Source organism: Hydractinia symbiolongicarpus, chromosome 2 (assembly GCF_029227915.1).
Source record: "Hydractinia symbiolongicarpus strain clone_291-10 chromosome 2, HSymV2.1, whole genome shotgun sequence".
Lineage (NCBI taxonomy): Eukaryota > Metazoa > Cnidaria > Hydrozoa > Anthoathecata > Hydractiniidae > Hydractinia > Hydractinia symbiolongicarpus.
Window position 1 is genome coordinate 27,541,153 of NC_079876.1, and position 13,572 is coordinate 27,554,724.

Here is a 13,572-nt window from a genome sequence, read left to right on the forward strand (position 1 = left end):
CGTAATTACGCCATTATATATCACTAGTGCGGAATTTCGTTGCATGTGAAAAAGTTATCCTCCTTAGTCTGAGTGACCTGTTTAAAGGTTTAACTATACCTCTGTAACTTCTGAACTATAGTCATGTATTCAAAGTTAATTTTCCCCATCACAAATTAAAAAATTTGACAGTCACATTTTCCTGTTTCTTCACTTGTTTGATTGCTAATATCACCAAAAATTCAAAAATTGCGAAATATTGATTGTTGCAATGTACACTTCTTCAAAAAAGTTGTAAAATTCGAAAAGTTATCAAATTACGCCTATAGACAATTATTAATTACCTTGTTGTTTTTGAGATTTTTTGTAGCTATGATAGGGCGCCAAAATGAACAATTTCAACATAAATTTATTACAGTTGTTTTATCTCAAAACAGGATAAAGAAAACAAGCTCTTTTATAGAATGTATGCTTGCATACCTTTCAACATTAAAAATCGGCAGAAGCGCGAAGAAAAATGTATAGGCTATTACACACACTCGTGGCGTAATATTGTGTGCTTGGGCGTTAGGAGAGTGGGAAAATCAGGAGGAATAACATACAAAAATCTTTTAGTGACAAAATAATGAAAATTATAGGTTCTGCACTTTTGCTGCAACACCATCAAAGGCGTAATTAAGTTGTGCAAAAAATCGAATTTTGTTTAGTAACTGGCATAAAGAAATATTAGCAAAAAATGGAAGTGAAATAATTTAGGCTATACCTCCTGCAAAAAAATGTTATCTAAAACCGAGGACGGGGAGTGGGGAATAAATCCACCCTTCCACACTTCCATATAGGCTCACACATAAACTTAGTTATATAGAAAAAATAAGGCAAGCCAGTCTTATGGCAAACTAAATACTGCTATTAGTGAAAAACACTGCGTTGTTAGCAAGTTGGATAAGGATGATTCCAGGAAATAGGGCACTGAGTTGTATAACTTCGTTTCCAGTACAGAAATTGCTAATCCTCTTTGTAATACTTTCTCGTCCCCAGGACTCTATATACTCTAAAAGTGCTCTTAATTTTCCTAAAACAATAGCCATAAATAACGGAACGTGTATATGAATTTTGGAGAGGTTTCCAGTATCTATCCTTTTTCTTATAAAACCTTCATAAATACAGAATATTAAGGGTAAGAAATGGTGAGATGTGGTCATCCTGACTTTTAATCAGCCTTTTATGTTAGAAAACAAACAAACCGAATTTTTAATTGCTTTGTTTTTTAAACAAACACCCAAAGTTGTTAATACTAACTCCATCTCGCCCCAGCTTTTGAAAGAAAAGCCTAGGGACAAGGTTAAAAGCCTTTTTGTGCATGATATAAATTTGCTTTGGAATATTAATTGCGCCATTAACCATATTTCGTGTGTGATTTCGTCGCATCGACACAAGAAATGATCGCTATTAAATGTTCGTTTCAACAAATTTCGGTTTTGCGGTTTTCAAAACGTCATATAACGTGTATCAATTTTTAAAAATGAATGAAAATATTCTAAAACTATAAAATTTGTTTTTAACAGCTTAAAGACAATCTTAATTAGCTCGTTGAAATTTGAGCTGACCTCTCCATCTTCTTTTGTATTTTATTACACAACACGTTGTTAGCTCTGTTGCGAATTGATTTACATTCGTGACTTACACGAAAATTAACTTCACGGTGATGTGTATTTAGAAAAAAATTAATTTTGTCCAATAAGCCATACCACACAGTGAATATCTACCCTACATTAAGAATAGTATGATAGACGAACATTTTACAATTTGGAACGTACATTTGCAAAAATTCACCCGTATACAGTCTCATAGGCTTTGGTATTTCCATAGAAATTAGCTGTTAGGGCCTAAAAAATGTTAAACATTTTTTTACTTTAATCTTTGCATTAAAATAAAATAAAAAAAGTTAAAGAAAGTGAATTAATTATGATTTAGACATTCGATTCACTTTTTCGCTTAATTCTTCATCATCATCATCTTCTTGGTTCTTTTTCACGTTCTTATTCATGCCAAGGTTTCCAGTAACAAACATCTGATCATTTTTTGACTCTACTTCCATTCTCCACATCATTTCATCATTCCAATCTTGTAAATCTCAAAGTGAAACTTTAAGGCTAACTTTAAAGCTCAGTGTGCTTCTAGTGATGCTAGTGAGTCATATGCCAAAACCTTCTCTGGCGATTTAAAACTTGTCTATCTGACAAGAGAGCGATGCAAATTAACATCTACGAAGGAGAATATTTAAAACGGTTTATAAACAGAAACTTGATGCTTTGCATAGTTTGTGTTTTTTAACACACTTAGCACATGTGGAGTGTGAAAAGTAGAAGAAAGTAAGAACATGCGGCTACTTGCACTGGTGTGTGTTGTGACCGTTGTCCAGTCTCAAGGTACGAAGTATCTTAATCCTTATAAATCAAAATTTAAAAGTGATTTTAAATGTATTTTCACTACACCTGTTTTAATTAATAGGCGTCACCCTAAACTAGCCTTCTAAAGGCTCATTTCCATCCCATTGAATTTGCACTAAGCTTTTACCTCAAATCTTTGTTAAGCTTCACACATAAGCTTTTCTTTATCAAGTCAAGGACAGGTCCTTTTACATCTGAAAAATAAAATAGACAGCATGGATATTTATAACTTTGGAAACTTTAAAAAAATCATCACCTCAAACATTTTTTTAAAATGCAATTTTAAGTTTAATGATGACTCTTCGGGTTTTCTTAATGGGGTGTAAAACATGCACTGTATATTAAAATATAAATAATAGCGTTGATTAAATAAATTGAATTGAATGACTACAAATTTTACTATCTATACTTTTTGTAAAGAACATGATGGAATGTTGATTTTGATTCCGCCTAGGTCACGTTAAATGACTCGTCTGTTTAAAAGTTCTTATTTCTGTTTTTGCTCGTGTCTAACTGTAGCGCACAAGGAACCTAATCCATTGTAATATATGCATTCAGGTTTTCTGAGGACGTTACTTTTTTCCATCTCGAACACAAAACTGCTGTAAGAGTGGATTTACGCTAAACTTTAAGCTTAAATCTTTATTAAGGGTAATACGTTAAGCTTTTAGGACAAAAATCTTTCTTTATCTAGCAAAAACTGACCGAAGGTAGTTACAAAGTCTAAGACTCTTACATCGCGTTTACCCCTATTGATACTGGAGTTTAGGGATTTCACTACTAACTCACCTTTTTGTTCTAAAATACTGCTCAAACATAGCCAAAACTTGATGACACAAATAATCTCTAATTTTGAAATCCTACTTTAGAAGTTGCCACTGCAACCGTGCTTCTAAAAGCGGTGTCAGAAAAAAAACCCTGTTTTTCAAGAATTTTTTACTCAACTTTTGTATTATCCCAAAAGGCAGTTTTATAAAGGTTAATAACATAGAAAACATTTGGCGAACAAAATTAGTGTAAGCCAATCCAAATGACTCACATTGCTCCTCAGAGAACCTACACACTCTTAATAAATGATGTCATAGCAAAATCACAGAAGTCACTTCTTTATTCCCACCAACCAATTTTTCTTACGCTATACTATTTTTCTGCCATTTTTTCTCAACATAACTTAGCCATTCAAAAGTTATTTGGGTTGCTAAACAATTTTAGTGTCTTTTGCCTGACGTTAATTACTAATTTTTATACTCGTGACAGATCGATATTTAGCGAATCTCTTATGTTTTATACGAATGAATATGACCGAGTCGTCAGCAAATTTAATCAACTTCGAGTGATTTATGTATTCCTGAAAGTCGTATTGATCTTTATGATTAACACAAGATGTAATAGGAAAAGTCTTCGACCATTCACCATTAGACTAAACTAATTGTTGAAATTGCTCAAAGAAGTAATCTTCTAAATCATAACCTCTGACAGGTTTTTAATTTTCATATCTGTATAAAATGCCTGACGCTTTAGACAGCATCTGAAAAACAGCGTTAAGCAATTCACCATATCCTTTACAATGTCCAGAATGTAAAATGAGAATTAATTACTTTACACCATATCCTTTACAATGTCATTTGAAAAATAGTGTAATTAATACTACTTCTGTTATTTTCATGGTATTTCCACTTAAAATAGACAAGAGCACAATGATCTGATATAAAAATCTCTTAACTAATGAACTTAATTTTCTTAGAATTATATACATTGAAAAACTTTTTAGTAAGGATAAGAAAACGGGAAGTTCTTTAATAATTTCAAAGGAAAACAATATAATGGTCTGCAGAATATTAAACAAACCAACTAGGAAAAAGTTTGAACAAAATATAGACCGATTCAAATACATAATACACCACAAATACAACTCGAAGCAATTAAATCTCGCCTCGTTTAGATTCTACAGATGGCATATATGACAAGCAGAAAGACAACCAATGGTTTAAAGATGGCGTTAATCTTATCAAGGAGAATTTAAAAAACAAAAATATCAACAAAAAGGCTAAAAATGTAATCTTGTTTATCGGTGATGGCATGGGAGTGAGCACTGTCACGGCCGCTCGAATCTTAGATGGACAACTACAAAACAAAACAGGTGAAGATACATATTTTTTACTTTTTCTTTTTAATTCTGACTTCCGCAGCAAGAGGACATAGAACAGAAAACTGCGGTTATTGAACTTTGGCTATTGAAATTTGTACATCATAACGTATTAACGGGTAAGGAACTATACAAGAAATCTTTAGAATGCATTAACTTCTTGATATAGCACCTTCTCCTAAATGAGCGGCCTTTAAAAATCAAAATTTTGCATAGCCGCCCGTAACGCTTAAAGAGACATCCAGCTAATGGCTCAAAGGAGAAAGTTATTTATTTGTAGGGCTGGGTTTGTTTTCTGTAAATATATTTGAAAGTCCCAAGGGGATGTTCATCAAGATATATACAAAGCGCAATCGAGAAGGGTTAAAAAAACTTTATATCAATTACTTACAGTATTTAGGAGCTTTTACTGCCCTCCATTGACTTTACTTTACATAATTTATTCCCATTGTTTTGTATAAAAGAATTATGTACCTCCCCTAACCTGTTTATTTTGAAATTATTTGCATGTTTAGTTACCTGTGACTTGCTATTTCAAATTGAAGCGAAGTCAAATATTTTTTTTCTCCAGGGGAAGAGAATGTGTTAAGTTGGGAAGAGTTTCCTAACGTCGCTTTATCGAAGACATACAACACAGATGTTCAAACTGCTGACTCAGCTGGATCGGCCACGGCCATTTTGACTGGCGTTAAAGCAAGGGAAGGTATAAAGTATTAATTACATTTAGATTAGAGGTAGGGAGTAGCATTGATGTAGGCAGGTAAAAATAAAAATACAACAGGAATAGTCACTAAAAATTCATTGTTATATAAATCAAGTCGAATATCTGCCTGGAATTGTTTTTGACAAATTAGCTTGTTTCTGATCAAATTTGAATTGTGACTTATTTTACGTCATAATTGTTGCTAGGAACAAATCGTTTAGTTAAATATTAAAGCTTGCCTAAATGCGTTTTTGTCACCGTTTAATGCAATTGAATGCTAAGTCGAAACAATATTTTTAACCCTGTACTTCACACCACAACTATATGAAAGTATGTTAAAACCATGAGGTGCCAATTTTAGGTGTTGTATCTGTCAACGAGAAAGTGCCTCGTTATGACTGCGAGGCTAGCAAAACCAATAAAGTGTTGTCTCTTGTTATGCTGGCTGAGATGGCTGGTTTGTCGACAGGTGTGGTGACAACATCAGAGCTGACACACGCTACACCATCTACTGCATACTCACATTCTGCAGATCGTGGGTGGGAATGCGACGCTGACATGAAACCTAATTCCACCTGCAAGGATATTGGTATAATAAACTTTCTTTTTTAATAATTTCATCTTGCTTTAAAAGTCTAATGGTATTGTGCTTGAAATCTTTATCTTTAAAAGAAAAAATCTTTAAAAGAGTTTAGAAATCCCAAAGGATGAAAAGAGGAATTTCAATTAAAAAATATTTTTTTTTTAGCTAGTCAATTAATTGATTCACCGTATGGAAACGGATTGGAGATTGCATTCGGCGGAGGACGGAAATATTTTTTTCCAACTTCTATCGAAGATCCGGAGGAAAAAGGAAAGTTTGGCAAACGAAAAGATGGTCGGAATCTTGTTGATGAATGGGTAAAGAAAACAACTAAAGATAAAGTCTTTTCATACGTTTGGAATGAAACTGATTTCAAGAAGTTAGACCCAACCAAAGTGGATCATGTTTTAGGTAAAAAAGACTTTTATGTTTGAAGGTCTTAAGTACAGGTAATACGAAGGTGAGCTTAAACGGTGCAGATCTTCCGATGGTATCTATCTGTTTTATTTAAAAACGTGTAAATATGATTGTGTCCCTAATGTAAGTTATTGTAGGACTGTCACATTTGCAGAAGCAAATGCATTTGTGGTGAGCTTTACAGAATCTTTATTAGAAATGAGTTTATTTGTAATCAACTTCCAGGAATCCACAAGTAAATAAATCGAATATGAGAACATTGCTAAAACTCTTTGTATAAACTCTTTAAATAAACATTCAGATTTGTTAAATTTTAAAGCTAGGATAATTTCACCACAACTCGACGGTTTTTTTTTTGTTAACTTATGATAGAAAGGTTTTAGCTATTTCTAGAAATTGAATTTCTTTATTTCCTCCACCTCCCCAATCGTCAGTCTACGTTGAACATTTTGATTGGGTTGTAGAGAGTATGAATAAAACAAAGAGGGAAAAGAAAATTGCAAAAAAATGTTTTATGATAACAATCTGTCTGGCAAATTAACACTTCCATTTCGGTGAGGACAGCTTACAGTGAGGACAACGTAGAATAAAAATTTAGTCAGTAAAAAACAGTTTAGATTTTATGTGGAGATGTACAAGCCTTTTCTTGTTAGGTTTATTCGACTACAGCCACATGCAATTCTCCCACAATCGCAAGAAAGACACTGCTGGAGAGCCGTCTTTAACTGAAATGGTTGAATTTGCTATCAAAACTTTGGAAAGGAACCCTAAAGGTTATGTTCTCTTAGTGGAAGGTAGATATAACGTTATTTCTATATTTTCTATATTTTCTATATTTTTTATATTTTTTATATTTTCTATATTTTCTATATTTTCTATATATTTTTTTAATTTTAATACAAACGTAACGGATAATAACTGTTATTACAGTATTTTGGAAAGGTAAAGACAAAATATCTTTTTAATAAGAGGCATTTCCATACCTCATCATATAGATAAGTTGCAGCGTGAGGTAATGTTTTTATCTTGTGTCGAGAACAAATGGACATGCGTACGCATACATTGGTAAAAAATATAAACATTAGACCGCGATTGAAGATATTAAGTAAAAAAACACTGATGCTAAAGTTGGTAAGGTCATCATTAAACAGAGAAGAATTGTTATAGTTCTGAGAATAAAAACACCAATGCATTTTCAATCTTATTAGTTAGCATCATAGTCAATTTGCCCTATGTGGTCCATCATTTCTTGCCAATTAGAATGTGCGCGCATATACGGAACTTTGTAAACATTCACAACTTCTCTATAAATCTTTGTCTTTTCGAAGATATTTTGCTTATATATTTTTTGTTTATATAATTTTTGTTTATATAGTTCTTGTGTATATATTACGTTGTCAATTTCGTTTAGTTTTTTTCTAATCAATTTTTGGCGCGTTTTTTGTATGACGAACTTTTAAGAAATCGACAACGCCATCGTAGATAGCTTGTTTTTTAAAGCCCCTACCATCAACAACAAAATTAACAAAAGTATACTTAACCCATGTACGGGGCTGCAATAAAGATAGATATCCAGGTTAATTAGTGAAAGCAACAAATGTTAGAAAGCAACTACGAAGAAGAGTAAATATCATATCACTTTAGAAATTACAGCTGAATAGCATGTGCTTAGGGTTTTTTTCTGTTCTTTGTTTTTAGGTGCAAGAATAGACCATGCCCATCACAAATCAAAAGCATTCCATGCTCTTCACGATACAGTGGAACTAGCCAATGCTGTGCGAAAGAGTAAAGAACTAACAAAGAAGGGTAGATGATTCAATTTGAATAATCTTTGCTGTTTGCGAAGGGAATGCACACGTCAAACTTATTCCTTGTATTTTTTACAACGACCATGTGGCTTGTGCTGTAAATGACAAGCATTTATATGAGTCTGGTAACTTCTCAATCGATGGAGATTTTGATAAAATATATCGCTTAAGGATTTCAACAATATATTTTTTTAGAAGAGACGTTATTGTTGGTTACTGCTGACCATTCCCATGTCTTTACCTTTGGTGGCTACCAGAAACGTGGCAGCCCCATCTTTGGGTTGACAAATGCTGATCAATTTATTGCTAATGATGGCATGAGATACCCGACATTAGGTTATGTTAATGGTCCCGGAGCAAAAATTAACGCATCAAGGAATCCAGTGACAGAAAAGGAGCTAAGAGATCCTGAATTTGTGTGGCCGAGTTTGGTGAATGTAAATTCGGAATCCCACGGTGGAGAAGACGTTGGTAAGTTTTGAAAAAGTTGTAAGAAATATAAATAACCCAAAAAAACATGAACTGTCTTCAGCAGCTTCAAGACAACAAATGTTAGTGATTTAATTTCTTCGTACTAGTATTTGCGAATAAGATAGAATATTTTGGAATTCGTAAATGAAGTTGTAGGGCGTATAATTTCCAACAAATGATGACAAAAAATACTACAAAACGTACCAAATATCTGAAAAATTTATTAAAGAAAAGAGGAAAAACACAAGCACTAATAAAAAAAGTTTTTGTTGATTTTGTCATCTCTATTGCTGCTTCTATCTTTAATGATGTTGACCTTATCATTCTATTTGTCGTTGTTGTTGTTGTTGTTGTTGTTGTTGTTGTTGTTGTTGTTGTTGTTGTTGTTGTTGTTGTTGTTGTTGTTGTTGTTGTTGTTGTTGTTGTTGTTGTTGTTGTTGTTGTTGATGTTTTTTTATGTTGTTGTTGTTGTTGTTGTTGTTGTTGTTGTTGTTGTTGTTGTTGTTGTTGTTGTTGTTGTTGTTGTTGTTGTTGTTGTTGTTGTTGTTGTTGTTGTTGTTGTTGTTGTTGTTGTTCTTCTTCTTCTTGATGTTGCTGTGGTTGTTGTTGTTAATACTTTAATGCGTTTATTTTTTTACCAGCTGTATATGCACTTGGTCCACAAGCTCATCTTCTTCGAGGTGTTGTCGAACAGAATTACATCTTCCACGTGCTAGATTACGCATTATGTTTATCAGAGAGCAAAAAATCAATATGTCGCAGCGAAGGGTTGATGGATCGAAGAAACTTTAGCGAAAGTGTTCACAATATTCAACATTACTTCTTGTACATGAGTATTTTTTTAACTTTGTGTAATATTCAACTTGGAATGATTAAGAATTTTTAAACAACAATAATTTTATTTAAAGACGTTACATAAATGATGCCTTATACCTAGGAACAGTTTAGGTTGCAATGAATAACAAAAGCGGGAATTATCTGCGAGCGGAATTCTTTTTCGATGCAAACGACTTGCCATATCTTGGCAAAACTAGACTAAGCAGAGCTGACAAATTGATTTTTGGAAAAAGAGAGAGCAATATGGTTACAAAGAAGGCCCAACCATGGTTTGGTTTGCGCTGGAAAATAGTTAAAAGATAAAACCTCCACATTGGCTAAGACTTTATTTAAATTTTTTACTGTCAGAATAAGAAAAAAAGTTTTGGAAGCTATCTAAGCTATCACTCGCTCCTGTTAAATGCATACATAATTACGTGCTTTTGTTGTCGTTTTTTGTAACTTTCATCAGACAAAAATTTAGAACGAGTTTAGGAATATTCTGGGATTTGCAATGACTTTTTACTGACTTACTATTAGATAGACAAACTCAAAGAAATAGAAGAAAGAAAGACGTGCCAAGAGTCACATAAAGCTCATTGTTCTTATAAAGAAATTGTGCAGTAGTTAGAGTGTATAAAAATTTCAAAATTATACTCCATATATAAAATGTAGATTATAATGGAAATATTTCAGAACTTTAACGAGGATATTATTTGAAAGTAGACTTCTACCATTTATTTTTAAAAAGCAATGATTCTATAAATAATGTAGCCATATCAATTTTATATAATCATTTTAGCCAAGAATAAATTTCCCCACAATGGTTAGAAATACTTCTTTTCCTGAAACAACCTTAACGGACGTTGACGTTGAATATTTTTTTATTTTGGAGACGTGCGTGAAACTGTTTTTGTAATCCCATTTTAGAAGTTTTCTCTTAATGTTGTCAAGAAAAAACATTTTTGAAATCTTTCAGACACCCCTGTTTTAACCCCCTGGATGTTTGATACCTAAGAAAACCTGAAAACTAGGGATTAAGAAGAAATAATAAGAAACGATCGACTATTTTAGAGAAAACCAATGTTTGCATGAGAATTTGACCACTTCTAATGATTAACCGTCCTTCTTAGCATCTTCTAAGTTTAACTTCAATTTCCTGCAACTTTTATCACATAGCTTGCTTTCGTACATCCTCAATTTGCTATTTTCTCTTGAAATCCCTCTCCACCAAAAAAAATTCTCTTAAAGATACCACAAGGTAATCTTTTTACATTCTTCTACCTTTTTGATAGAAATTGCAGTTATTAGATACTAGGCTAAGCCTGTTGAAAAATCCACAGGTTCGCCCCTTCTTTTTATGCCGCATTGCGTGCATCTCGCTACTTGTGGTACCATTTTACGTGACAGACAGACAGACATAAAATACTCCATATTGCAACAAATGTTTGCTGGAATAAAGTCTAGGTGCGTCTAAATTTAGTTCTTAATCAATTCATTCGTCTCTGAAAAACGATTAGTCAGCATTTCCCAATCTGTATTGGCAGCCAAGTAAAGCCATAACGAATAAAAAAACTGGTCTATTCACCCGCTCAATTTGTTTTCTCACCGGCCTTATTACTAGTCTGTTATAATATGTATGTATGTTCGCCTGTAAAAGGCACTTTGCGACGTGGCGGCACGACACCAATACATTAGAATGACGTCTATAGCATTCTTAAAATTAGTAAAGTCATTGCAGTGTACAAAATATCCCTAGGGCCAACATCTTAATACGGATGGAGATAAATGACATCGTATCCTGCGTAGATAATTACGGGCCACCTGGAACATAAATTATACCAACTCTTTAATGTTGGGTCAACGCACTCGTTTCGTAAGCGACAAGTTTGTAAACTTTGAAAATATTACCACTCATCTGTTCATTCGTCGTCATTTAATAATATAAAGACTACCGTGTCATGAGCAATGTTGGTGAAACGGAACGAATGTTCAAAGAACGTGTGCAAGAGCACGAAAGAGTCGTACGCAATGCAGATGCAGACAAATATGAGATTGCCGAACATAGGTGGAAAAATGACCATATTATTGACTTGGACAATAAAAAGATCACAGACCGAGAGTCCGCTTGGACAGCAAGAAAAGTGAAAAAAAAAACCATAAATAGTATGGACAGAAACACTCATATCAATAGTAGTTAGGGAAGCACGAAGTTAGAATAAGAATGTTTTATCGTCAAGCATTCGTACTTTCTTTCCTATTCGTTAATTCGGTAGTAAAGTTCAGTTTCGTATAACGAAAACATGTCCGATTATTAAGGTATCTTCTTATTTAGAAAGCCTTTTCGTCGTTTTTTTATCCGTTCTGAGTGTTCGTTAAACAGCAGTCGACTTTATAAGATTTTTATTTTCACTGAATATGAATTTGTAATAAATATAAATATAAACATATAATTTCTTTAAAATAAAGATATACGTCAACTCGATGCGAATGAATGATGACTTAGTTGAATCAAAGTAAAAAAATGACTAACTATCCGATTCCAGTTTTATGGTTGCTAGCCAGTGATCATTCATTACGGAAAGCTTAAATAAAGTGAGAATAGTGCACACAACCACCATACTGCAAAGGAAGTAAGTAAGTAAGCAATGGGAAGTTTAATGGCCTTGGGGATTCTACCCTAACGGTTGGCTCTTCCTCCCCTGCCAGAGATACATATATCATTGCTATAACTTGCTTGCCTGCCACACCAGCCGGTTAGCGGTCAGTAGATGGGGGCTGACAACACTACATTTAAAGTGCGCTGGAGTGGGGACCTGAACCCGAAGCCTTAAGATTACAAGCCGAATGCGCTACCACTACACCATATCCGCCTTGGAGATGGTGTAGTGGCAGCGGAAAATGAATTGTCGTTAATTACACAGGTTTTTTTTAGACGCTTTGTTTACAAAAAATACAAAAATTTTGACAAAGTTTTTCGCTTTTAGTTTTCCCTTATTTCTTAGCATGTTGTCTATCTACTTCCTAAATACCAAATCGCGCGTTTTTTTTTGCTCTGTTGTTAGGCTAGTATCTCAACCGAAACTCGTGTGGCATGTAAATTTTTTTTTGAAAATTAGTAGGTGGATTTAGGACATTTCACCCTCCCCTTAGATAAATTCATCACCGGAAAGAAATTATATGGAAAGCCTTTAAACTGAGGGTGAAGCTCTTGCGTATTTCAGCAGGTTAAAATGCAGTTACAATCCAAAATTCTCTTTAAGACCGCGTAAGACGCGGCTTCCCCAGGGTTGAAACTCCGCTTTGTTTTTACGTTATGTTACTTTTCAAACGCAACATACACGAGGTGCACTCTGTATTTGGCATTATTTTCTGTGTAACCAAAGTCACTAGGATTCTGCCGTGCAGGGTAACTGGAACAACAACAACAATCAGTGTCAGATAAAGAATACAAACCTTACCATCAGAACCCTGGGGACAATGTTGGATGCAGGGCCTTATTTAAGGAATTCAATGGATTATAAGATTTTGCATCTTAGGCCTACTAGAAGCACGTATTAAAGACATTCTTTAATTTTAACTTTGTAAATAAAAATTCCTTACGTTTACGACGTAGAATGGGACAAATCTGCATTTTGTGGACAATTTTTTGTCCGTGGATTAATATTTGCAACTTTGAGGACATTAGTGCGTTAGTCCAAATATTTGACTTGTGGGGACATTAGCGTGTGAGACCAACTTCGAACCCAGGCCCTGGGTTGGAGGTTGCGAGTGAGACCGAATATCACATATATTATAGAAAATCAATTAATTTCACTGTCCCTGGCCCTTTTTAGCTGTCCAAATTGCTCAATTATTTACTCAGTGTTTTATTTATACCATTTTTTTACTATTTCCTAAAAATATAGGCCTTAGTACATAATAAAATGATTTTAGCTTAACAACAAAATTGCTGAGTCAGCAGAAATTTCTATTTAAAAATGTATCATGAACAAGAAAAAAATTGTCATTTATGAGCTCCAACTGTTTACAATCTCGTTATTTTCATCACCTTCTGTTTTTAAATAAACCTCTTGGGTTAACCCTGTTGAAACGGTGTGCTGAGTTTTTTTGTTTATTCATATTTTTTTAACAATAGCCTTTTATTTTTTTAAAAGATTCTTTGTTAGCATCCCCTGCAGCATTGAACGCAGTTAAAA

General features: G+C 33.6%; 1 protein-coding gene across 1 annotated transcript; it reads left to right on the forward strand.

Annotated features, from left to right (window-relative positions):
* Positions 1-2,317: 2,317 nt before the first annotated feature.
* On the forward strand, positions 2,318-10,340 carry LOC130630464 (alkaline phosphatase-like). Its single transcript, XM_057443970.1, has 9 exons — positions 2,318-2,408; positions 4,372-4,569; positions 5,147-5,278; positions 5,640-5,867; positions 6,027-6,272; positions 6,932-7,072; positions 7,977-8,084; positions 8,282-8,557; positions 9,199-10,340. Exons 1-9 carry the CDS (start codon positions 2,360-2,362, stop codon positions 9,441-9,443), a joined length of 1,623 nt encoding a protein of 540 aa, XP_057299953.1. The 5' UTR covers positions 2,318-2,359; the 3' UTR covers positions 9,444-10,340.
* Positions 10,341-13,572: the final 3,232 nt, after the last annotated feature.

Excerpts from the sequence above, each read along its gene's own strand:
- LOC130630464 (XM_057443970.1), top strand. The coding sequence starts at position 2,360 with ATGCGGCTACTTGCACTGGTGTGTGTTGTGACCGTTGTCCAGTCTCAA. Across the intron at positions 2,409-4,371 it reads GACCGTTGTCCAGTCTCAAG|ATTCTACAGATGGCATATAT; the intron begins GTACGAAGTATC and ends CGCCTCGTTTAG. Across the intron at positions 7,073-7,976 it reads TTATGTTCTCTTAGTGGAAG|GTGCAAGAATAGACCATGCC; the intron begins GTAGATATAACG and ends CTTTGTTTTTAG.